Source organism: Siphateles boraxobius, unplaced genomic scaffold, assembly GCF_051911475.1.
Source record: "Siphateles boraxobius isolate OS27281-9 unplaced genomic scaffold, OSU_SipBor_1 18, whole genome shotgun sequence".
Classification (NCBI taxonomy): domain Eukaryota; kingdom Metazoa; phylum Chordata; class Actinopteri; order Cypriniformes; family Leuciscidae; genus Siphateles; species Siphateles boraxobius.
This window is the reverse complement of record NW_027508788.1, coordinates 1447751-1472045: the sequence shown is the minus strand read 5'-3', so window position 1 is coordinate 1472045 and position 24295 is coordinate 1447751. Positions and strand designations below refer to the sequence as shown.

Genomic DNA, 24295 nt, shown 5'->3' with positions numbered 1-24295 from the left:
ATGGGGGCATCGACATAAAGAGCGTCTTAACAGACACAAAATGCAATTAAAATGTCTGTCCAACATGAACAGGGACCCTACATGTGAACAAGATGCGTTTAGCAACTTAGCCATTGTTTCAACTCACCTAAATAGTCTTTTAGACGGCAAGCTGTAGTCTCGCGCTGCAGTCCCGTGCTGTAGCCGGAAAAGGTAAACAATGTCCAGGTGGGAGGAGCATTGATCATGTGCGACGAGTCTTCGTACATGGAATGGCATTTTTCTTCAAACGGCCCCGCTGTGTTGAGTGTGTGTAGTCATCCTTGTCAAAGTGTTCACTGCAAATGCGGTAATCTTTAGCGCGTAGTACTTCTACGGGAGTTTGCACATCAAGTTGAAATACAACTAGCCACAAACTGCAGAATCTCGAGGTCATGGAAAGGAAGACGATGAAAATTTAAGCTCTTATATTTTCGCATTCTGTTGTCACAATTCGGAAAGGCACAAACACGAACCATTTCTTCTTCACTTGTAAGCAACTCTGATCATAACTCGTCGCACATGATCAACGCTCCTCCCACCTGGACATTGTTTACCTTTTCCGGCTACAGCAAGGGACTGCAGCGCGAGACTACAGCTTGCCGTCTAAAAGACTATTTAGGTGAGTTGAAACAATGGCTAAGTTGCTAAACGCATATTGTTCACATGTAGGGTCCCTGTTCATGTTGGACAGACATTTTAATTGCATTTTGTGTCTGTTAAGAGGTTCAAAAACGCTCTTTATGTCGATGCCCCCATAGCTGCCGTTTTAGCTGGGTGGGAGCTCTGGGCATTCGCGGTCGCAGCTCCGCGTAGCAAGCACCAATCCGGTTCGTTTTTTTTTTCTATAGTCAGTTCTCACAAAGGTTTAACGATCAAGATTAACTTAAAAATTGCCCGGAGTTCTCCTTTAAGATGGAGTGTTCCTCAATGTAATCTAGCATTCTTTTATTTAGAATGCTACAGAATAATTTGGCTAGACAGCTGCTGACAGAGATGCCATGGTAGTTATTAGGGTCTGATTGTGTCCCCACTCTTATGAATGGGGGAAATGAGCCCTTTGCACCAGATGTCATGAAAACATCCTGACTGCAAGGTCTCTCGCTCTCTCTCTGTCTGGCGTGCACACGCTACACGGTTTGGAGCACAAGCTCTTGCTCGCTCGCTCTTCCGGGAGATTTGAACTAATTTGCGGGCATCAGGGAGCCGCTATCAATATGCGGGAGACATCCCTATCTTTGATAGGCAGACGCGTGATAACAGCTTGACCGTGAGTGAAACCTAAGCGCTTGCGCACGGATGGGAGAGGCGGGTGACATTCATTTTCGGTTTACGTTTTCGGCTTTTTTTTTTATTTCGGCCCGAAACCGATAATGCCATTTTCGGCCGAACATTTTCAGCGGCCGAAATTTCGGTGCACCCCTAATTTTGGGTTATAAAGTTTAAGACTTTATTTAAATGTATTACATTTGAACTGTTCTGACTGTTCTCGGCCTGCCTGGTGTGATATTCTGCTAATGTGGCCCCCCGACCTCAAATGAGTTCCCCACCCCTGTCCTGATCAATACAATGGCCACTGAGGTAGCAGAGAATGCAGCAATGGAGGTCCTTTCTGCAGCCAGAGAGCTTTTTCTATGGACAGATAATGGGTTTCTGTCTGTCCCCATTCACAGTTTATTAATACGCTGCTCTGCACCCTAGAGGAGTGTGCAGTGTGACAGGAATAATCTCAATGCCCCTCTTCATCTCCCTCAAACTGGGACAGCGGACAGGCAAGATGACACTGTCACGAGAAGAAAACTCTGATAGTGTTTCATAACACGAACATCCCACCATTCCAGCAACTTCCTGCGCACCGCTTCCAGCAACTCATTCAGATGAGCCGGGATCTAATGATTTACTCAGGTTACCTGATTACAAAATGGCTAAGGGAGAATTTTCGTTCTCTAGTAAGCGCACACCAAAAACACTGATCTAAAGAAAGACTGAACACATCTGACCGTGTTTGCTACCATTTCACATATTTTCTTCCAAAATCAGAACACAAAACTTAAAAAGGTTCTGTCTGGGCCATGGCTATGACTTATTTTGTTGGCAAGTTCCTTAAAATTCTTGGTTTGTCATGATGTTTGTGCAACTCCTAGTTCCTAGGCGTAACTTTAGTTCTTACTTTGATATAGTCTTTATTAATATCATTTTCTGGTATATACATGCAAAAAGATACAAATTATAGTCCATTATAAGCCATACACAACTAACCCTGTTTGAAAACCTGTTTAGTTTAGTTTCTTTTTAAACTTAAGTAAATTATATCCCATTATTATGATAACATTTATGTCCATAATGTGATTTATTTCTGAAAGGAAAGATAAGACCATGTAAATAAAAGACAATAAAATATTATGATTTTCAGAATAGCATATTTATATATGCACAACTGTTCAAAAGTGACAGTATAGAAATTTATAATGTCACAAATTAAATGACATTTAAAAATTTTTGTTGTTGTTTTGAACTTCCTATTAATCAAAGAATCCTGGAAATATACGTTTTATGATTTCCATAAACATAATAAGCAACAAAACTGATTTTAACATTGACAATAATATGAAATCTTTCTTGAGCAGCATATTAGCATATTAGAATGATTTCTGAAGGATCATGTGACACTGAAGACTGGAGTAATGATGCTGAATATTCAGCTTTGCCATTAGAGTAATACATTTCATTTTAAAACATATTTAAAAAAAGAAAACATATTTAAAAATTGTAATCACATTTATCAATATTACCATTTCTACTGTATTTTTGATCAAATAAAATGCCTTTGAGAGCATTAGAGACTTATATATATATAAATATATTTTATAAACTCGTTCAACAGTGAATAGTTTCTGTATCACTTCAGATTATATTAATGGTTAGAATAATTAACATTTAACAAAATAGCCATTAAAAGCATGAAAAATTTAAAATGCAGGCTAAAATGAGAAATCAGACTAAAAAAAAAAGAAGAATTGCGTTAACCAGAGAGTGCACATATAACTATATAGAAGACTTTTTGTCTTTATTTGATCCCTATAATCATTCCCACAGAATGACTTGAGGAATTATGTGCAAAAAAGTACTGAAGTCAAGGTAAACAGATACCTTTGACCCATCTGGGGGAGGAGGGTTGTGTGGTGTCCTGCCGGCAGTCTTGTGTCAGGGTTTCCCACAGAATGCTCTGGACTAGCCACATCACACACAGAGGGCAGGAAGTGGCACAGATGAGGTCAGTATTTAACACACAGTCACACTGAGCCACACAGTGAGTCTACACACATACAGTGGACATAAGAAAGACCGCTTTCTCACAGCTCGTGCCTTTCTCTCTCAGAGTCCACAAAGAATTTAAGGAAAAATAACACATTATTTACTCACCCTCATGTAATTTCAAACCTGTATTCTTTCTTCCACCATAGTTACAATAACCTGGCTTGGTTTTCAATATTATGAAAGTGAATGAAAACTGGGATTGTCAAGCTTCAAAATTGATGCATAAATCACCAGGCATCATAAAAATGGTTCAGGACTTATAGTTCATGTTTTCTAAAGCTTTACGACTTTTTGTGACAAACAAAACAAAAACAAAGTCGTCATTTATTGATAACCTTCACTTCTAGTGATAAGTTAACTTTTCTGCCTGATTTGTGAATAGTAAAAAGGTTTCTAAAATGGATCGTCTGACTGATTTACATGGATACAAAAAATTATTAAAAGTTTGTTACAAAATTATCACTATTTGTACATCGCTACTTCTTTCATGAACTCCCATGAGCCACAAGGAGAGTTATGCCAGATTTAAAGATTTTCAATGAATAATCAATAAAAAAATATGCTCTTATGGACCACTTTTTATGATGTTTTTTTGCTCCAATACTAATTCACTTTCATCGTCTTGAAAATATTGGTGAGGACATTCTTCAAAAAATTCACTTTTTACATTCCATCAAAGAAAGTCATGCATGTTCAAAATGTCCTGAAGGTGAGGAAATAATGACTTAAAAAAAAAACTTCATTGACTATTACTCAAAGCAATATAACTCACTTCCTAATAAGTGATAAAACCCAATCAGCCTTTAACTCCTCAATGAGATGTCTTACAAATCCTCCCATCCGTAGCTAATATAAACGGGCATGGATTGTGGCCTTGTGCTTACTGAAAGCAAGGAGGAAACCAACGGCCAAGAAGCCACCCTCTCCACTGATTCAATGGCTTATCATTTCTGACATCTGTAATTAGCTAAACTGCTTCCGACTTCAGAAGTCTCACTTCAAAAAGTCAACAACAGATGAAAAATGACTACTCATAGAAACTGGATAAGAAGTCCTATATGTCAGAAAGAGCCTTCGAGTCTGTTAGAATACAGTACTATGAACTTTTGAGGATGCTACAGACAAATTAGGCATTACATGCAATGTTTATAAAATGTTTATTTTGCTAAAAAAGAAAAAAAACACATGCATCTTATCAAGGCTGAGACGAAACACAAATATTTGCAATCAGCACATAACAGGCGTGCATTCATGTCTATATTGCTTTACGTGACACAAGTATATAACAAAAAAAGGCATGCTCATGAATAACAACCTCTCTGAAATTAACATTCAATGTCTATTTCAAAAAACACACTCCGACATGCACTATTGTTGGAATTGTGTCAGACTCAGAATGTATATAAAATATGACTAATGCCTGTGATAATAACATAACAAAAACCCACACAAGTATTGCAGGATCTGTAAAGCCATGTAGCTACCCAAGAGGGTTGGATCATCGCAAAAGTTAAGCTGTGGGAGAACTACAGGGTGTCATCTCCAGCTGCCAAAAGTGCAGGTCTATTTCATAACCTCAACGATTGCAGGGAGAAAATAACAGGTCCAAACAGGACAAGTCGATAGAAAACCCAAGCAGGGTAAGAATAGACCAATACATCAAATGTACAATGACATGCCACTAGCTGACTTGTTAAGAATGCAGAGAATAAAATGTACAAAATATGTTCTTCCAATTCAGTGAAGTGTTGGTTCCTTGCCATTGTCACATTTGGCTTGCTCAAATAAAAGACAACTAACATTGAGAAAATATTATCGATCTGACTGTACTGACACTCTCGAAGGAGTTGATCTGAACTGAGCTGGATAATGAGCTGAGACTGAGCTGATGTCATTTCATAAATGAACTTTGCAATGGACACATTGAACTAAACTGAATCAACATTGAACGTGAATTGAGCTGAATAATGACACTACCGTGATCTAAGTTGCTTTATAATTAAAATTTAAGTTGTTTCATAATTGATGAACTTTGCAACACTGACTGTTATGGAACCAACACTGAATCTGAATTGAGCTGAAAAATTACACCAATGTCTTCTGTAGCTGAGCAGCTATACAGCTAAAACTGAAGCGGTTTTTTTCCTGTTTATTGCAGTGAAACAGTTTTGATACTATTTGAATGGAATTAACAGAATATATAATAAAAGTGACTTAGTCTCAATATTCTTTACGTCAAGATACATCATTCAACAGTCTTCAACCATCATGGTAAAATACATATCATAAACATGTCATATATGAAGTAAACTGCATTAGCTAACCATGAGTAGAGCAGAGAGAGGGAACCTTAATCATTTTAGTCAGTTCTCACGCCTTCAAAACGTGAACGAACAATATAGAAACAGTCTTTATACTGCTCTATAACTTTTTTGACACATATGATCATTCACACAAGACACAAACATATCAAGTGGCAGAGGCCAAAGATAGTTAAATTCTCAATCCAGTATTGCCTAGGCATGCTAGCACTGCAGTATGGGGCACAAACTACAGTCGAATAGAAGTAAAACTCCTATTTATAACGCAGAAAAGGGCGAATTAGACTGACAACTCTCACCTAAGTGCAGACAATGAATATAGCGCACTTGACAGGACGTCTAAGCGACATAATTCCTGTGTTTGTGAGATACAATCTACCAACTCCCTCGCGTGCCCCCACCCCTGGACACACACACATAGCCCACTCTTTAAAAACATGTAGCGACAAACCGCTGATCAATATGTTGACTTGCAGCGCGCACACAGCCCGTAACACGAACGAACTGGACTGCCATTGTCTTCCCATTCGTTATTGTTACAATGTTTAGAATGTAGGTCTGGGATGATTAATATTGCTACAATGTATCCAGTCAGATAGCATATGCATAGCTGCAATGTATTCAGTCTGGAACCTCAGTTATAACTTTTTTTAGTCAGAAATAGTACATCTTTTTTTAAATTTAACCAGTCAGAATTTTTATTTAGATTGCTATAATATATCCAGTCTGAGACCAGAATGCATCCATTTGAAATAACAATTAATATTACAGGAATGTACCCAGTTCAGAAACATTCAAACTTGGGGTGGTGATGGCGCAGTGGATAAGACACATGCCTTTGGTGTGAGAGACCTGGATTCGCATCCACTGTGAGACACCAATGAGTCCCTGAGCAAGACACTTAACCCCTAGTTGCTACAGAGGCGTGCGACCTCTGAAATATAGCAATTTTAAGTCGCTTTAGATAAAAGCGTCAGCTAAATGAATAAATGTAAATGTAAACTGCTACAATATATCAATGAAGAAATCATTCATATTACTACAATGCATCCAGTCAGAATTTATTTCAGAAATTATTTAAATTGCTACAATGTAGGCTTACTTTCTAGCAATTTAAATAATTTCTGAAATAAATTATAATACATCCAGTAAAAAACAAAATATTGATATTGCAACAATATATACAGTCAGAAAACATTCACATAGCTACAATGTATCCGGTCTGAGACTATTAACAGTTTTACTGATGGTTATCTATTAGCCTATTATTAATAGAAAACCATTCAGAAACGGGTCATATTGTTACAATGTATCTATTCATAATTTATTTAGGAGTTTATTTAAATTGCTACACTATATCCAGTCTGAGATCATTAATATTATTAGAATATACAAAATATTGATAGTCAAACGATGTAGCCTATTCCAGTCAGAAATGATTTATATTGAAGTAATGTATCCAGTTAGATATACTGAATACTGGTTTATATGCAGTCTGGAAGCATTAATATTGCAACTATTTAACCGGTCTAAAAGAACCATCGTGCCGAGTCCTAAATCACTTATACTGTTACTGTTTATACAGTAAGAAATGATTCATTAATAGTTGTCCATGTAACCAGTCTAAATCATTTATTTTATTGCAATATATCAAATTCAGAACCATTCACGTTGCTGCATCAAGTCATAAATCATAAAGACTGCTAAAATTGTCTATCAACCATTAATAGAAACAATTTTCTATTCAGAAATCACTTATATTTTCACAACCTATCCAGTCTTCTTGAGCCATTAATATCTACACCATGTATCAAGTAAATAATCTTTCATAACGTTCCATTGTATCCAGTCAGAAATCACGCCTTCGTTCTGGCGCACAATCTGCCTGACTTCCACTAAAAGCTGCGCGTCTCTCTCTCTCTGTCTTCCTCTCCCCCTCCTTTTCTCGGCAGACCCCCCACCCCCTCATTTTCCCTCCTTGCCTCCCAGCTAGTTCGGCAAATGTTCGCGTTGCTTCAAACATTATTGGGTAGACTCCCAAAACATCCTTGCGCGGTGCGTAAACATTACATAAATCTGCGTCTGGGTCTCGGATGTGCCACAAAGGGCTTTGCTTTCTTTGGCTAGACGACCCACTAACGTGACAAAACCTGAGTGACACAAGGGATAAATATCAGACAAACTGAGGCGATGAACAGAAGTTTGGGCTGTTAATATACTCAGAGAAGCAGCGTGTAACTCACCTTGACAGCCCTGTCCCGCACTACGGAGCCCGGTGTTCCAGATAAAGTGCGTTTGTTTTCCACTTCCCCGGCCCCTGTCTCCACACCCCAGGAACCGAGAGTGTGTTCGGGGTGGGGGGCCTGGGTGATAGGAATGATCTCGGACAGACAGCCAATTTGGAGTTGGGCAAAGCAGCGAAGGCGCTTACTGGTATCCAAAATGCATGTCTCAGAAATTCTTAAAGGTGTGCGTTGGATTTCGGAAAAGCATATATCCCTGCCCTCTCCACGACACGGGGAATCGGTATCCCACGATTTGTTCGCTGTATCCGGGCGCGTCGGTCGCCTCCTAATCCGCCATGTTGTGCCCCTGCGCCTGGAATGGGAAGCAGCGGATTCCCAGGCCAAGCCCCTCCTCTCCTCTTCCCACGCAGAGACGTCGCGACATCTGGCGGACGACTTGCTTCCAGGAAAGGGGAATGCGCGCGATTAGGCGCAATGCGCCCCCCTGCGGCTGCTTGTGGCATTGCCTTTAGAGTAGTCGGAGAACAGCACAACTGGAGAATTGTTCTAGATTCTAGAAATGTCTAGCCTCTTGAAATTTAAAAGGCAGTCATACTTTCATGTATAAACACCCAATTTAAACTGTGAAAAAACATGTATAAATAGGTGTAAAATATTTAGTTAATAGCTACTTTTTGTACTATAGTACAAAGGTATTATATAATACCTTTATAATATATAATATTATTATATAATACATAAGAATGATATTTCAGTTTTTCCCCACGTAAACATAACATGGATACTGTAGCAGTTGCATCATTTAGCAAATAGAGTACTTATTTACTGTAAAATTAGTGAAACAGACCACACACTTGCCACTATAATATGTTTTATTAATGTTAATGAACTTATAGCAATTGTAATTAAATAATAAATAGCTGGATAAATATTTTTTTTCTTAAGGAGCATCATAAAGCAATCCAGCCGTTCTGCAATAGTCTGGAATGTCAGTGGTTCTGGCCAGAGACAATATATGAATCTTACAACACTTGTGCTCTGTTGTAGACTATGTGATAGTCTGAAATGTAAGGCCACTAGCAAGACTTGAGCAGGGAAAATGAGAAATGCTGGACCAAAAGACTTTGACACTGGAGAACCAGCGCTGTGGATTGGTTTAGACAGCCAGATTAGCGATGACGGCCCTGGTGAACTCATCGCTTGACGCGTAGCCTCCCAGGTCTGATGTGCGAACCTACACCAAAGACAGCAATACAATATATTTTGTTGTCTGTTTGCATTGAGAGGTGTACCAAATAAATACATCAGTATCAAACAGTTTCTCTCGCAAAACACACTCCTCAGTCATTCAGCACATCCCGGCTATATCGATTATTTTGACTTCCAGTTTGATGGTTAAACGCAAAATGTCAAATGGGGATGAAGGTCTTAAAACACTGCAAGCAATGCACACAATACAAGTGACTACAAAGAGACACTTTTCAATCCTTTTGGTTTTACATATTTATTTATTTTTGGCATTGAAAAAATTCATTTGACAAAGCATTGGTCATTTATTCAATGGCACGAATAAACCCTTGAGAAATCTGTGAAATTGAAATTTGTTTCCACCTTCCCAAACACCATAAGATAGAAAATATGAATACTGCAGATGCTGAGCTTAGAAACATATAACGAAAACATTAGAGCAGTACCACAATGACTGAGAGGCAGTGATATCATTTGCCGTTGATATCAGCCAATCATAGTTAATCAGCAATGGCACGGAGCAGACTTTCTGTCCAGAACATTTGCATCAGCAAACAAAACCAATAATTGGCTTTCTGACTTATGCCGGCAGCAGATTTGATTAGTGATGTTTGCATTAGTAACAGTGCGAGGGGAAAAACAATCACAATGCTGGAACTTCTCTCAATATGCCAAATGGCCTTTGAAAACTTGTTGATAATCAAATTCACTGATGTACTGGAACCACAAAGGCAATTCTACGAGGACCAGCCCCAAACAGAGAAGATATAAAAGCAGGAATAAAACAGCAGGGTACGTACAGCTCAGGATGAACAAAGTTCCATTAAAACTTAAAACTGGAGTGAACAAAGTAGTGCAGTAAACTGATGTCAGACATGCACTAGTTCAAAAGTGTGGAGTCCGTAACATTTGGGTGGCCTGGGTTAACACTTTCAGCAAGGACACATTCATTTGATCAAAAGTGACAGTAAAGACATTCATAATGTAACAAAACATTTCTATTTCAAATAAATGGTGTTCTTTTAAACTTACTTTTCATCAAAGATTTCTGGAAGAAAATCTAAATGCATCAGTACAGCTGTTTTCAACAATGATAATTAGAAATGTTTCTTGAGCACCAAATATTAGAATGATTTCTGAAGGATCGTGTGACATTTAGCTTTGCCATCTAGAAATCAATGACATTTTCAAATATATTCAAATAAAAAGGTTTTAGACTGTCATGGTATTAAGATAATACTACTGATTTGACCGATTTTTCTGATCAAATTATTAAAGCACTTTTGGTGAGCATATTTTTATCATTTAAAATATTACAGACCCCAAACTTTTAAATGGAAGTGCGATTCTGGTTAATGATGCATACTGTGAAAAACAGAAATGAAAATAAATGTACATGAATACATAACATTAATTGGTGGGGGGGGGGGGGGGGGGGGGCAACAACAATAAAAATAAAACAAAAATGCATTCAGTAACCAGTCAAAAAAAGGATAAGACAATGAAAGTGTGAGATGGGAAAAGGGGAGGGAAATGTGGCAAATATAGGGGTTCCAGGATAGGTATTGGGTTTGGCAAGCATCTTCAAACAGTCCGATGACCCAGGTTGGCCACAATCGCACGGACAAAGTCACTAGTGGTGCTGTAACCCCCTAGGTCTCGCGTCCTCACCTGGGACACACACACACATACAGAACAGGATGTGATGGCAGAGGAAGAAAGGTGAAGAAAGGGGAGGTGAAGACCACGTCAGAATGTATGGACAACAAGCACAAACTTGAAGGCTAGAGTCTGACTGTAAAGCCCCTTTTACACAGCGCGTTGATCCCGGGAAATTGCCGTAAAATTGCTAGAGTGCCTTCTGTGTGAACGCAAATACGTCCCGGGATTGATGCCGGGATAGGGACCTAGTAACATTGCCAGGATCAGTCCCGGAACGCGCCCTGTGTGAACAAAAGCCAGGACCAATGCCGTAAGGTGTATTTTGTTGCTCTTAGAAGAAAGTTTCTGTTCGTCATCAACAAAGAACGAACTAAAAAATGTCTGCAAACTAAAATGAAGCAGAGACCAGGGAGCTCCTTACTAGCCGTGCTGAAGCTGAGATTGTTCGCCGGCTTTGTGGAACGGTACGCGATGAGTTCGTGTACGACCGAATCCGGGAAAAAAATGCTCAAGCGTGGTTTCTCGAGATCGAAAGCGCAGATCATTAGTAAACTTAAAACGCTGCGTAAAAAAAATCCACCAAGTGCACGACTGCAATGGAAAGAGTGGTAGCGGAAGATTAGACTGGCCTTTCTACAACACATCCTGACGTCATGTGTCTTCATGGGATCTTTACGGGATGGGTGTGAACGAACCTTTTTTTTACAGTCTATGGAACACACTCACAGATTTTGAAAAATCACTGGCAGTGTGAATGCACCAAAATCAAACGATACCGGAACACATTATCCGTGTATTTTCCGGAATCTCTGTGTGAAAGGGGCTTAAGACAGTTTCTTTTAAGAGGAAAAAAAAAGCCAAAGCTGAGGCTGAATATATCCATAGAGGACATCCATGTCCGAGTATTTAATGTATGAAAGTATTGGATTAAAGACCACATTAAATCAAAATGTATATTTTGTGGCTTTTAGTTCCTGTCTTAGTGCACTTCTAAAAGTAACAATTATCTAGCAGATGTACATTTACTGAAAATGCTCTCAATTACAAATACCACCTGCTTTGACTAGCCACAGCAAACCATAAATGATTTCAGTAGTACTGAAGCTTGAACGTTATTTTTTTAACAAGTCAAGCCAGTGGTTCTCAAAGTGTCGCAATATTTTTTTTACAGCATTTATTAGTCTTAATGTTAGTGTTAGTCAAATGATATTAGTCATTTATTAGTGTTAATTTTAGTTAATAAAAATAAAACCGTTCATTAATAGTCATTCATTTACAAATATAAACAGATTTAACTTTAGATTTTTTAAATGTATTAGTAACTGTTGAAATTAACATTAAGCTTTAAAAAAAGCTGCAGAAGTATTATTAACTCTTTCCCCGCAATTGACGGAATTTTCAGGCAATCCATGCGTTTCACTGTTATACGGTAGGGGGAACTATTACGCATCATCTGAAAACATACAGAATCTCCAGACCAAAAGAAACAACAGAAACAAGCGAGAGAAGCTTTGCTTATGCACATGTAAAATAAAGTGATCATCAAATATCAACAGCTTATAAATCGAAACAGTTAATGTTGATTAATGCCGTTAACTAATGGTAACAACTGAGATCTTATTGTAAAGCATTTCATTTTTTTAATTTGCTGTTAAGAAAGAGGCTGGAATGGATTAATTTTGAAAGTCTTTAATTAAAATGAGGATGATAAAATATAAGAAAAGGCGAAGTTAGTGAGTGTGAACCTCAACCCACAAAACTAATCCAAAAAGCCCCACTATCCACATAAAACAAAGAGGGTGTGCTGTGGTTAGGGTCATTAATCCAAAACAATTTGCAAAAGGAAACCCACCAATTAGGATGAAAACCAATGCCACCAGGACTATATAGACTTCCATTTAAAACATCCATCGACAACACATTTTGCATCTTGAACATAATTAAAAACCATTGCAACACTTGCACTTACACGATCATATTCACTACTACACAATACAGAGATACATATATAGTAGGGCTGGGCGATATGGTCAAAAAATCATATCTCGGTATTTTTTGGTTAAATGGCGATATACGATATATATCTCGGTACTTTCTACGTTTTTCTACTTGGATAAAGAAAATCTGTATTTATTTAAAAAAAATTATTTCACATCCTGCTCAATGATATCCAAACAATGTTGATATTGAAGGATATGGAAACAAATATAGTGAATGTAATGTAGGCTATGCAATATATTATGTTCAAAAAGGTGGTTAAAATCACATTACATTGTAACATTACAAACTAAAAACAAATATAAATCTTTTGTTTTTAAAATGACTAAAGGCTAAACTAAAAATGAAAATAAAAACGAAAGCACAAACTAATTATATTAGCCTGCATTTGATTACCTCATTATAATGGTCACTTTCATACAAATATACTTGTAGGTTTAAAATTCCACATATGGCACATTTATTGTCTCCAACAACAAATATTTTAGCAATAGCCTATGTATATTTTAGTCAAAATTATTGCGCTACTGTTCTATTGTGCTTGTCTGTTTGGCGTGCATGCGCGCGGCGGCGCTCATTACTGGAAGCTTGAATTTTAGCGGAGATTCACTTTAAGAAGCTCGTCCTCTCCTGACAGTGAAATGGACATATTTGTTTGATTTTCTAACATTTACAGATCGAGAATATACCTGTGAAATGTAGGTTAAGCACTGAGGAAAGCACCACGTCTCAAACGCATTAAACAGCGCAAGTAAGTTATTTATCTGTCAGTCAGCAACAGTCTGTCAGAGCATCTGACAGGGCAAGCTGCTTTAAACTTGTTAACTATATCATACCAGTTATTTTAAAGCGCTTAATATAAGCTTGTGTCATGTTTAGGACAAATTGTAGGCTACCATGTACTTTCACTGCAGGAGCTCACACTGCGTCCTCCGCTATTTTTCAGATGTGCTCGTATCAAACTACTGTAAACGGTATATAAACGGTATTGCCTCATTCCATATCGTGGGGATAAAAAATATCGATATATTGTACAAACTCGATATACCGCCCAGCCCTAATATATAGTTCTATTAGTTATATCAGCCACACAATACACCATTCTCTCCCATTTTATACATCAACACACTATCACTTCTTACCTTGCCCTGCTTAATGACTTTCTTGACAGCCTCAGACAGCATGTTTGAATGATACTCAAGGCTGAAAGAAAAATAAACCACTCACTCATGGTTTCCACAAAAATATAAAGCAGCAAAAACTTTTTTCCACATTGATAAGAAATGTTTGCACCAAATCTGCAAATTAGAATGATTTCTGAAAGATCATGTGAAACTGAAGACTGGAGTAATGATGTTGGAAAAAATCAGCTTTGCCATCACAGTAATAAATTACATTTTAAAAATTATATATATTTCATAGTTATTTTAATTTGAAATAATATTTTGCTAATAACTGTTTTAACAAAATTTTTAATCAAATACATGCAGGCTTGGTGAATATAAAATAATTATAAAAATAAAATTATTCCAAACTTATGACCAGTAGTGTATATACACAACATCAAGATAACAAACATGATGTAAAGTGTAAATTCAGATAACAAATAAGCCCACATTAGATCTAAAAACAGTGTTTAACATGAATAGAAAGTCAAAACAGAGATTAAAGGTAAAAATCTTAAGCTTAAAAACTATAAGATATGATGGTGAAAAAGTAAATATGGAATATCAGTGCTGGATAACAGTGGGCAACTCACTTGAGGTGTCTCAGCATGTTCGATGCACTGAGGAGCATAGCGGTGGGGTTTGCGATATTCCTGCCGACAGCCTGCGCAAAGGGATGTCTGGCACCCTGAAATGACATGCAAGAATACAGGAATAACTGTAAAAAGCACATGCTGCAAAGCAATTCATGAGTCTGAAACTATTTATGTACAATTAATGAAGAAGGTATGAAAAACAATTTCGATCTAGACTCCAACCGTTTCAAACACAGCATATTCTGCGCTGTAACTCTCGCCTGGAACTACGCCGGCTCCGCCCACCAGCCCTGCCGCCAGGTTATCGATGATGTTGCCGTAGAGATTAGGCATCACTAGCACATCAAACTGATATGGATTCTGCACCAGCTGTGAGACACAGAAAAATATGCCAACTATATTTATAGGCCATCCTCATTGCCAGCCTCCAATAAAAGATTGGAAATAATACCTGCATGCAGCAGTTATCAATGATGATGGTTTCGTATTTAATCTTGGGGTAAAGTTCAGCCAACTCTGCACAGCTCTGCAGGAAGAGACCATCCGCAAGCTTCCTGTGGAGATAATACAAGGCGAGTGAGTCTATGCATTGAGCTTCAAAACTGTATGGCCAGAAATATCCCATCACACTTACATGATGTTTGCCTTGTGGACAGCGGTCACTTTACTCCGGCCCTTCTTGGTGGCATAGTCGAATGCAAATTTAGCGATGCGGCGAGATTTCTCCCTGGTGATGATCTTTAAGCACTCAACCACTCCTGAAACGCTCTGCAAACACAGAGGTGCTCATGATGCAGAGGTACATTATCTTTTTCTTTTCTTTTTTTAAAGAAATTAATACTTTTATTCTGCAAGCATGCTTTAAATTATCAAAAGTTTCAGTAAGGACATTCATAATTTCTATTGCAATTAAATGCTGTTCTTTATATTCATCAAATAGTCCTGAAAAAAAAAAATCGGTTTGCCCAAAAATATTAAGCAGCACATTTTTTTTACTTGAGCACCAACCACATCAGAATGATTTCTGTAGGATCATGTGACATTGAAGAATGGAGTAATGTAATAATAAATTGTAATAATATTTCACAATTTTACTGTGTTTTTGATCAAACAAATGCAGCATAAGACACTTCTTTCAAAAACTTAAACTTACCAATTAATAATATATAATACTACTAAATAAAATAATACAAAAACCTCACATTTATGATAAAAGCAAGAGATAGAAAGGAGTTTATATTAAAAGTCTATGACAATTTTGATATTCAAAAACACAAATGTATTTGTAAAATATTAATGATATAATTTTGTTGGGAGAAATGTGGTCACCCTCATGTTGTTCTAACCCCGTACTAGTTCTTGTAAAACACAAAAAGGAGAATTTCTGACTTTTTACTTCATACCAGGATAGTAACCACACCCGTCAACATAAACAAGAAAATACCAAAAAGTATGATAAAAGTAGCTCAAGTAGCCAAAGTAATATGACAGCTCTGTGTGAAGAGCAGCCCTTAATTGAAATGACTGATTATGAACATTATGATGCCATAATGTTCCCTTCCAGATCTGTTGAATCTTTCAGTCCTATATGTGACTAGGACCAACTAGTTCACTGAGGACAATTGGCTTAAAAGTTTTATTGATGAAATCTGCATGCGTTTTTGCTGCATTACCACATCGGCCTCTTCATCTTTTATTCTTCCTTACTTAAATCCCTTTAAAAGAAATAAATTGTAAGCACTACAAATACCTCATGCTCCAGAGAGCTGTATTCTCCCTCTGTCTGCTCCCGGATGATGACCAGATCCAGGTTATTGTGGCGGGTGCTGTAACCAGGCAGGCTGTTCACATGAACCACATTGGCAAACAGGTCCAGCTTTCTCCTGTACATTATAACACAAGAAATAAATAAATAATACAAAACTAGCAGGAGAACCACGAGTAGTAGAAAGCAGCCATGATAATATGTCAAAGTAGTACCTCAGTCTCATCTCATATGATGCCAGTTCACCCTTGTACTCCATAGGAGTGTGAATCTTTCCTAAGCACAGAGACAATTAAAACATTTATTTTAAGTGCCAAATTAGTATACTGTATGTACAGTCAGCACATCAATATATAAATCCGCTTGCACTATATTAAAATGTGATCAGCAGTTAGAAACGTTACCTTTGATGGCAACTCTGTTGTTCTTCATGGAGGACAGCACCTCTTCCAGTTTCTCCTCACTGGCCATGTTCTGCACCTCGCTCAGATGAAACTCCTCAAACTCCACAGGAACATCAGCTGCCTAGAGGGTGAAATGAAAAGTTCCATTGGAAACAAGCATAGATGCAAGTCTACACAGTCTACTGCTGCAAAGGTATTTCAAACTACTTTCTACCCCTAAGTGAAGCATGAAAGAACTTCACCGTGAGTATATCGGGGCCATAAGAAGGCGGTGGTGGTGGTGTCTAAGAATGCCACTGAAGGTTAGATGTTTAAAGGTTCCTCAAGTCTTTGAAAACATGGCTGAGAAAGTGCATCAGTACCTTGAAAACGTCTTTGACAGCAGTCATCAGCTCCGGTCCGACTCCATCTCCAGGGACCATGGTGACCTTGAAGGTGCTGTCAGCACGTGCTGGGGGACTCTCCGCAACATTCTGACCGCTCAAACTCAGGGAGCGGGAGCACAACGGCTGCAAACGGGCAGCACTCAGACCCTGAGGGGTCAAAAATAACAGGTCAATGTCATGGGTTGACATCACAGACAGCTCAGGCTGTTATTTATGAAGTGAATTTAAATTCTGAATTTAACTGTCATGACAAATAGAAGGGCTATTCAGTCATTGGAAAATGGATTTGCGTGAACCATCATATCCATAAGCCAATTGATCGAAAAAACAATCATTTTAAGTTAGCCAATTAAGAGAATACATTCCCCTTGCATCATATCCCAAAAATATTGACACAAAATAAGATATTTTAAATAATATTGGTAACCAGACAGTTGACTGCACCCATTGACTACCATTGTATTTTTATTTTCCTACTAAGAAGTCAACGGGTGTCGTCAACTGTCTGGTTAGTTACCAACATTCTTTAAAATATCTTATTTAAAAGAATTCTCTTTTGTGTTCAACAGAAGAAAGAAATTCATACATGTTTGGAACAACTTATGACATATTTTTTTGGCTGAACTATCCCTTTAAATATTATGTTAACAACCCTTCAGTGGATTTTCCAATAAAATGCTAATGGAAAATAATAATTAAATAGTAAATAATAAAATACATGTACAGACGAGTTTTAATGGACCTTTCCCGTGAGCTGTCATCTGATTCTTTTTACTATTTTTCCCAGTAATTGCCCATCGTCATGTCATGTGTAAAGCAATTCTGAACTTAAACACGTCTAACGTTACCCTACATACCGCAGTTTATTCCCCAGTTAATAATTGTATTTGGCCATGTGATGCAAACATGCATTAGTAATATTTATGAGAAAATGACAGCATCGTGTTTCAAGACTCACCTTGGCCAATGTTACTAGGCTCCCTCTCAACGCGGCCGCCATCGTGCATTAACGTGAGGAAAAAGGTCGCTGAGATCTTCCTCTTCTTTTCCGAGATTTTATTGGCGGTTGACAAACAACAAAATGTTGTATTACCGCCACCGACTGGTTTGGAGTGTGGATCAAAATGACATTTTTATATCCTCTCCCACAAATCAGTTATGCTTTTAAGATACTGAAAAATAAAACTATAACAAATATTTCCCGAGTTACTTTGTAAAATATCTCATAGTATAAATTGCATTTTTATTTTTTCTAGATTTTGCATTAGAATCCTTCTTTTGGGCTCGTATTTCTGACAGTTTAGCGTAGCATAACATGTTCCACAGTTGCTTCTTGTCCACAAAATTCCCACCTTCCCGTATCATGTTTACCCTTTTTATAAAGTGTACCGTTTAGTCTTGTGTGTGCGATCTTCCACCTGAACTAGTGTTTCTCTACTAACCCCTGCTGGATGCAAGCGTTACCGCAGTGCTTCTCAACCCCCACTAGGGGTCCTCAGTAAACTGAATATACATAAATATTTTTTTAAATAAATGACATAAGATATATATGTTACCATTTAATAATTACAGAGCTCAATCCCTTTAACAAATCTACTGAACTCCACGGCCCTCAAAGGGTTTAATGGTTGTAAACCAATAGTATTTGGCAAATAATTTTAGAGATTTATTTTATATTACCGGTAATTATATGTATTAAAAGAAAACTATAGGGTTTTTTTCGCCCTAATTTGGAATCAAATAGAACTCACATCACCCCAAAACTACATAAAGTAAATCATACTGATAATTTGTATTTTATTTTTTATTCATAGAATTTCCCTGATTGTCCAGTCAGAATAACATTCAGAACCTGAACAAATACATCCACTTCATGATAAAACTTGCATAGAATTAGTGTAGAATCAGTAGCCTGAAGATCTTCTATGTTTCTTCATAAGATAACTAATTGAAAGAAATATCTCATGTTAGTTTCTTGTGAGGCACAATAGCTACTTATTTTCAATTAGCAATTATCGAAAGTTAACCAGGATGATGTTAAAATATTTAATAACCGAGGCCATAAATACTCACAAGTCCAAAGTCATCAACATAAGTATACTTCTGCTCTCTGTAATGATGCTTTCTTGTCATACATGTCAGGACGATCCAATCACATATAATGTTCACCTGAAATGGACAACAAAAATATTTTATTAATATAATTCTAATTTTCTAATTATTGTAATCCAGTAAGTAACAGACATACTTACCAGGCCTAGAAGGGCCAAGCCTGCACCTATATTCAGAAGTGTTGGTACAATATTGAATTTCCCTGCCTGTAGAAACAAAAGAATAGTATGTGCTAAACAGCTACATTTTAATGCTAACCAACATAACAGGACTCTAATTTATAACATTAGAAAGGTCACAATGTCTCACCTGGCCAAATACCATGACATCAAAGCGAATCCCATATCCCTTGATAAGTGTCCTGGACTCTTTGTCATCATTGTTCATGTAATATTTAGCGTATCTATAGAGATTTGACCAAACCACACTGATTTAATGCAACCTAGCTTCCTCTGAGGAATTCTCTTCTACTTACTGCAAACACCTCTTACCGGAAGTTGTAACCTGGTGCCACAGTATTATCTGGGTCTTTGTTGTCTAGTCTGCGGAAACTGTAGCGAGGAACACACCAGCTCTGTGGCATGTCAAGGTCACAATCCCACCGGATCTGAACTCCCATCACTCCCCCCTACGCAGAAGGAATTAAAGTGCACAAAAGAAAAGCACCAAGCATGACATTAAAACATTTTATAACGTGAGTTTGAAACAGCAATGGCAGATAAATATAAATGAAGTGTCTGACATTGACAGCCATTGTCTGAAAATCCTCATCAGCTTCTTTGACAATGTCTTTAAGTCTGAAGATTGGGCAGTCAGGGTCTGTTTTACGGCTGAACACACACTGTGTCAAGTAGGAGCTATTTATATTTGGTAGGATATTCCTTCTGTTAGGACAAAAGGAGCACATTTTGTTTTATTTTGCAGCCATACAAGTATAAAAAAGGTAATGCATTTAAAAAGCTTACTTGTTGAAGTTAAATTTGGGATATCGAATATTATTCTTGATGAGCACAGTGAAGTTTTCAGCATCTGCCAGAAGTGGTGGACTGAGATGTCAAGAAGGGAAATAAAACACAACATTACCAACATTAGACACGTACAGTTTATTCCTTCAGAAATCATCCTAAAAATGGTGATTCAGTGCACAAACTTACTTAACTGTTATGGTTTCCACACAAATATTAAGCAGCACAACTGTTTTCACCATTGATAATAATAGGGAATGTTTCTTGAGCACCAAATTAGCATATTATAATTATTTCTGAAGGATCATGTGACACTAATGACTGGAGTAATGATGCTGAAAAATCAGCTTTGCCATTATAGAAATACACTTAAAAATGTTAAAATTTGAAAACAGTTATTTTAAATGGTATTAATATTTCACAATATTACTGTTTTTACTTATGATCAAATAAATGTAGCCTTGTTGAGTATAAGAGACTTATTTAAAAAAAAAAAAACTTAATATAATTAATTTGCGAGACTTTACTTTGGGGGATCAACAATCTTCTCTAAAGGACACCAAGACAGCACCTCACAAGTCTTCACCGTGTTATTGTAATTGACACATCTGCCTGTCCGAACACCTGAAAAAATAAAACGCATTGTTTTATGTGTATAAAATGATCTGCTTGCTGTCTAAACAGATGGGATTACAAAGATGACAAGACACAGTAATGTCATAATGCATAATGTAAATACTGAGCCACACCGTCCCCACGAGCATCATTGAAGCCTCTCTTGCAGTTCCTGCGAGAGGTGCATATGGATGCTGGATTTGGATTCTAAATCACACAAATTTAAAATAAGATTAAGCTACATGATATAGAAAATAAATTCATTTGAATGTAAAAAAAGCAATATTTTCTAATATATTAGACCATCTTATATTTTTTTCTATTATTTAATTGCACTTTTTATATATGAAATATTTCATTTTACACTAATAAAATCTTTTTGTTATTTGATTTCAGCGAGTAAGCTTTGTTTTACTTTTTATTAAGTGACAAACAAACACCATACCTCCCATAATGGCTCACCTCTGCACATTTGGACTGTGTTTGGTTAGGGGTGATAATCATGTTGGTCAGCACAAAGAATGAGCCATCCTCCTGAAACATTTAAAAGCATGTGTTTTCAAGTAATATCGAAAATATATTTCCTCATAACTCAACAATGCCCAGATGGCATGAACACTTTTCCCATTTCCTCTAAGACGGCGCAAAGTGCTAAATCACGGCTATTAGCAAAGAGTATGGTCTGTTGTGCAGTTTTGATTAAATGGAAAAAAAGGTATATTTTTAGAAAAGAGAAGTGGATACTTCTAAAACAGAGGATTTCTTAAATTTGAAGGGGCCACAAGATGTTACCATTTAAAATAAAATATATTTAATTCATTTAGTTAAAATGCTAAAACTCTGGGGAAAAATTTGCACCGCTGAGCTCTAACTTGACATTATTTACTGTAGCATACAACCGTAGGCAAATTAAGTTGAATAGGGAAATGTTGTGGGTTTTATACTCTTCAACACAACATATTTACTCATATTTGTTTGTTTTGGGAAATTAAATGCTATCTGAGGTGTGAGTATCAAGTACAAGTTTTTACATAAAAGTCTGTCTTCAGAAAAACAAAACACAACTGTTTTTATACAATTAGTTTTTCTGACCTTAAAAAGCAACCAAGTGAAATTACTTGTTTAATTTTTTTACTGTATTGACAGTGCTAGTTTGTCTTATCAAACAAGCATGAAAAGAAATGCATTTAAATTATATATATATATATATATATATATATATATATATATTGGAATATTGACTATAATCTGAATGACCTTTGAGCTATAAAGGTTGAAAACCACTGGTTTAAGAGGATTAAAGCGAACTTGTCTAATATACATTGTTCAAATACACCACAATGAAAAACATATTGTGTATACACAAGGGTGTAACTTTGGTTTGAAAAGTGGGGGGGGACACAAAAAGGGGGAATATTTTTCGATTTGAATCCCATTTCCTGCATTTACATACATTTAGGGACTATGGTGATACAAAATCCAGGAAATAATTAAGTTGATTATAATGATAAATTCTGCCAAAAATAAAAATAGGCTACTATGTATAACAAAAAGATTTGTTACTTTTTTTATTGTTTAATAGGGGCCGATTGCCAAGACTTGATAGAATCATTTTATAAAGTCAAAAATGTTCACCATTAATGTTTTGTGTGTAAATAAAATTGAAATTATGTGAAACCCAATTTCCACTGTAATGTAAAAACAATATAAAGACAGTATATTTTAAATAATTGTTTAATAGCATATTTTTATGAATGAAGGCATCACTGATATTAATAATGATGTCTTGATGAAAAGGACCCCCCCCCCCATTTGAAAAATTTATTAGGCTTCAAAAATATAACAACATAACATAATCCCATAATAAATGTAATATTTACCTGTGCGCTTCCTGTCTAACAGGTACGAAATATACAGAAATTGAATAAGGTTATCAAATAGTCTGCACTGCATAAATTATAAATTAATTATAGAATAATTCTTATTAAAGCTACAAAAGAACACAAACGGGATTTTGAAAAGTGGGGGGGGGACATGTCCCCCCTGTCCCCATAGGAAATTACCCCCGTGTGTATACATTTTCAAAGATTGCACACAGCCTTTAAACAGTGAACACAGCATGCAGGTGTGATTAACCAGGTACTTTGTAACCCATGAAGATGGTGGTGGCACCAGTGAGGGGTCAGTGGACATGTAAATTGTCAAGCCTGTACCTCCTCTTTGTCAAATCGACGGACTACCTGAGGTGGGATGATGTAGTCAGCCACATCCCAGATCCGTACTCCCAATTCAGTGGTGTTTGTTAGAGCAATGCCTTTCACTTTGGTCGTGACCGAGCTGAGGACGGTGTCCGTGTCTTGGTAGCCTTTCTTGAGAACACACACATACCTGTACCCAAATAAGGGCGTTTTTAAACGATATAATTTATTTTTTTTATTAATGAATAGAGTGTAAAATACTTACCCGATGACGTATGCTATGACTAAAGCTTGAGTGAACCGATTCAGCGTTCCCACTTTCTTGCTCCTTATCACCAATAATTTTGACGTGTAGTAGTCGAAAAAACACTGACCAACTGAATCACAGCAACCTTTTTCGCTCATTATGATCGATTGCTTAAATATTTAAAACATTTCCTCCAATCTGCAGTTGAATTCAGTCACAAGTTCAGAAGGTTATTATTAACTTTCCACGACGTCGCAGTCCCGTCCAAACACACACTTCCCGCTGAACTGAAGTATTGTTTCAGTTTCAGAGAATGGAGATACGACCATTTCCTACTCACGTGCAGTTTTAAAGGAATAGTTGGCCGGGGAAAAAGAAAGCTTTGTCAGGTGGTTCCTGTATATTATTAATATGTTTTGTTCAGTGAAATGATGATGACGGTGCTGTTTTCTGCACAATGAAAGTGAGCGGTGACAGAAGCTCCATAAGGTTTTCAAATAGGCCCTACTTGAGCTCTCACTTGAAATTATTTAAAGTTCACAACTGTTAACAAATATTCAACCCTTCATTTGTATAGGCACATTTTGTACATTCTGTTTTGTAAACTTTGTTTAGGAACAGACTGAAATTTAGTTTTCATCAAAATGGGCACAAAACCCAAAAAGGGACATTTAAAATTCAATATAAACAATTAGTTATAGGCTGCATAAGGGGGAAAGGAGAGAAAAATAAACTAACTTTATAAAATGTTTTTTCTTATATGAGGAACAGCAGATTCTGGTGACGAAATATATAATTATGTAGGCTACAATACTGGGGAGATTTATAGGAAAAAATCTGACAATATCTTTTCTCCACAATAACAAATTAACAAAAAGTGCTATTCGTTCAAAATTGACTAAATGTACCTTCTTTGTATCAACATGAAGGTAAAATAAACAGAGAATGGTGACGAAAGATAACTTTATAGAATATTTGAGAGATTTATAGGAAAAAATATCTGACTAAATTTTTGCTATTCGTGCAGAGT

The 24295-nt window shown here is 36.8% G+C and overlaps 3 protein-coding genes across 5 annotated transcripts in view; all 3 read right to left on the bottom strand.

The window, feature by feature from the left end:
- ptpra (protein tyrosine phosphatase receptor type A) overlaps positions 1-8329 on the bottom strand; it is a 41044-nt gene extending 32715 nt beyond the window's left edge. Inside the window, exon 1 of the mRNA XM_077232816.1 lies at positions 7901-8329. The gene's annotated coding sequence lies outside the window, so the exon portion shown is untranslated. The remainder of the gene's footprint in view (positions 1-7900) is intronic.
- A 428-nt stretch (positions 8330-8757) lies between these two features.
- Positions 8758-18222, bottom strand: idh3b (isocitrate dehydrogenase (NAD(+)) 3 non-catalytic subunit beta). Of its 2 annotated transcripts, none has more exons than XM_077232790.1 (11): positions 18087-18220; positions 17105-17275; positions 16743-16863; positions 16554-16614; positions 16324-16456; positions 15208-15341; positions 15025-15127; positions 14796-14942; positions 14571-14665; positions 13954-14014; positions 8758-9137 (listed from the first exon to the last, which is right to left on the bottom strand). In XM_077232790.1, the coding sequence occupies exons 1-11, from the start codon at positions 18126-18128 to the stop codon at positions 9060-9062; spliced, it is 1146 nt and encodes a 381-aa protein (XP_077088905.1). In that variant the 5' UTR covers positions 18129-18220; the 3' UTR covers positions 8758-9059. The 2 variants fall into 2 exon arrangements, with proteins under 2 accessions (XP_077088905.1, XP_077088904.1); XM_077232789.1 differs by lacking the exon at positions 8758-9137 and adding an exon at positions 9392-10822 and having other exon boundaries at positions 18087-18222.
- A 670-nt stretch (positions 18223-18892) lies between these two features.
- Positions 18893-23609, bottom strand: p2rx4a (purinergic receptor P2X, ligand-gated ion channel, 4a). 2 transcript variants are annotated; one of them, XM_077232788.1, is made up of 12 exons: positions 23284-23609; positions 23061-23208; positions 21283-21354; positions 20955-21027; positions 20733-20829; positions 20206-20286; positions 19983-20124; positions 19732-19868; positions 19550-19643; positions 19381-19446; positions 19202-19297; positions 18893-19072 (listed from the first exon to the last, which is right to left on the bottom strand). In XM_077232788.1, exons 1-12 carry the CDS (start codon positions 23421-23423, stop codon positions 19052-19054), a joined length of 1167 nt encoding a protein of 388 aa, XP_077088903.1. In that variant the 5' UTR covers positions 23424-23609; the 3' UTR covers positions 18893-19051. The 2 variants fall into 2 exon arrangements, with proteins under 2 accessions (XP_077088903.1, XP_077088902.1); XM_077232787.1 differs by having other exon boundaries at positions 23034-23208; positions 23284-23546.
- Between the last annotated feature and the right edge of the window lie 686 nt (positions 23610-24295).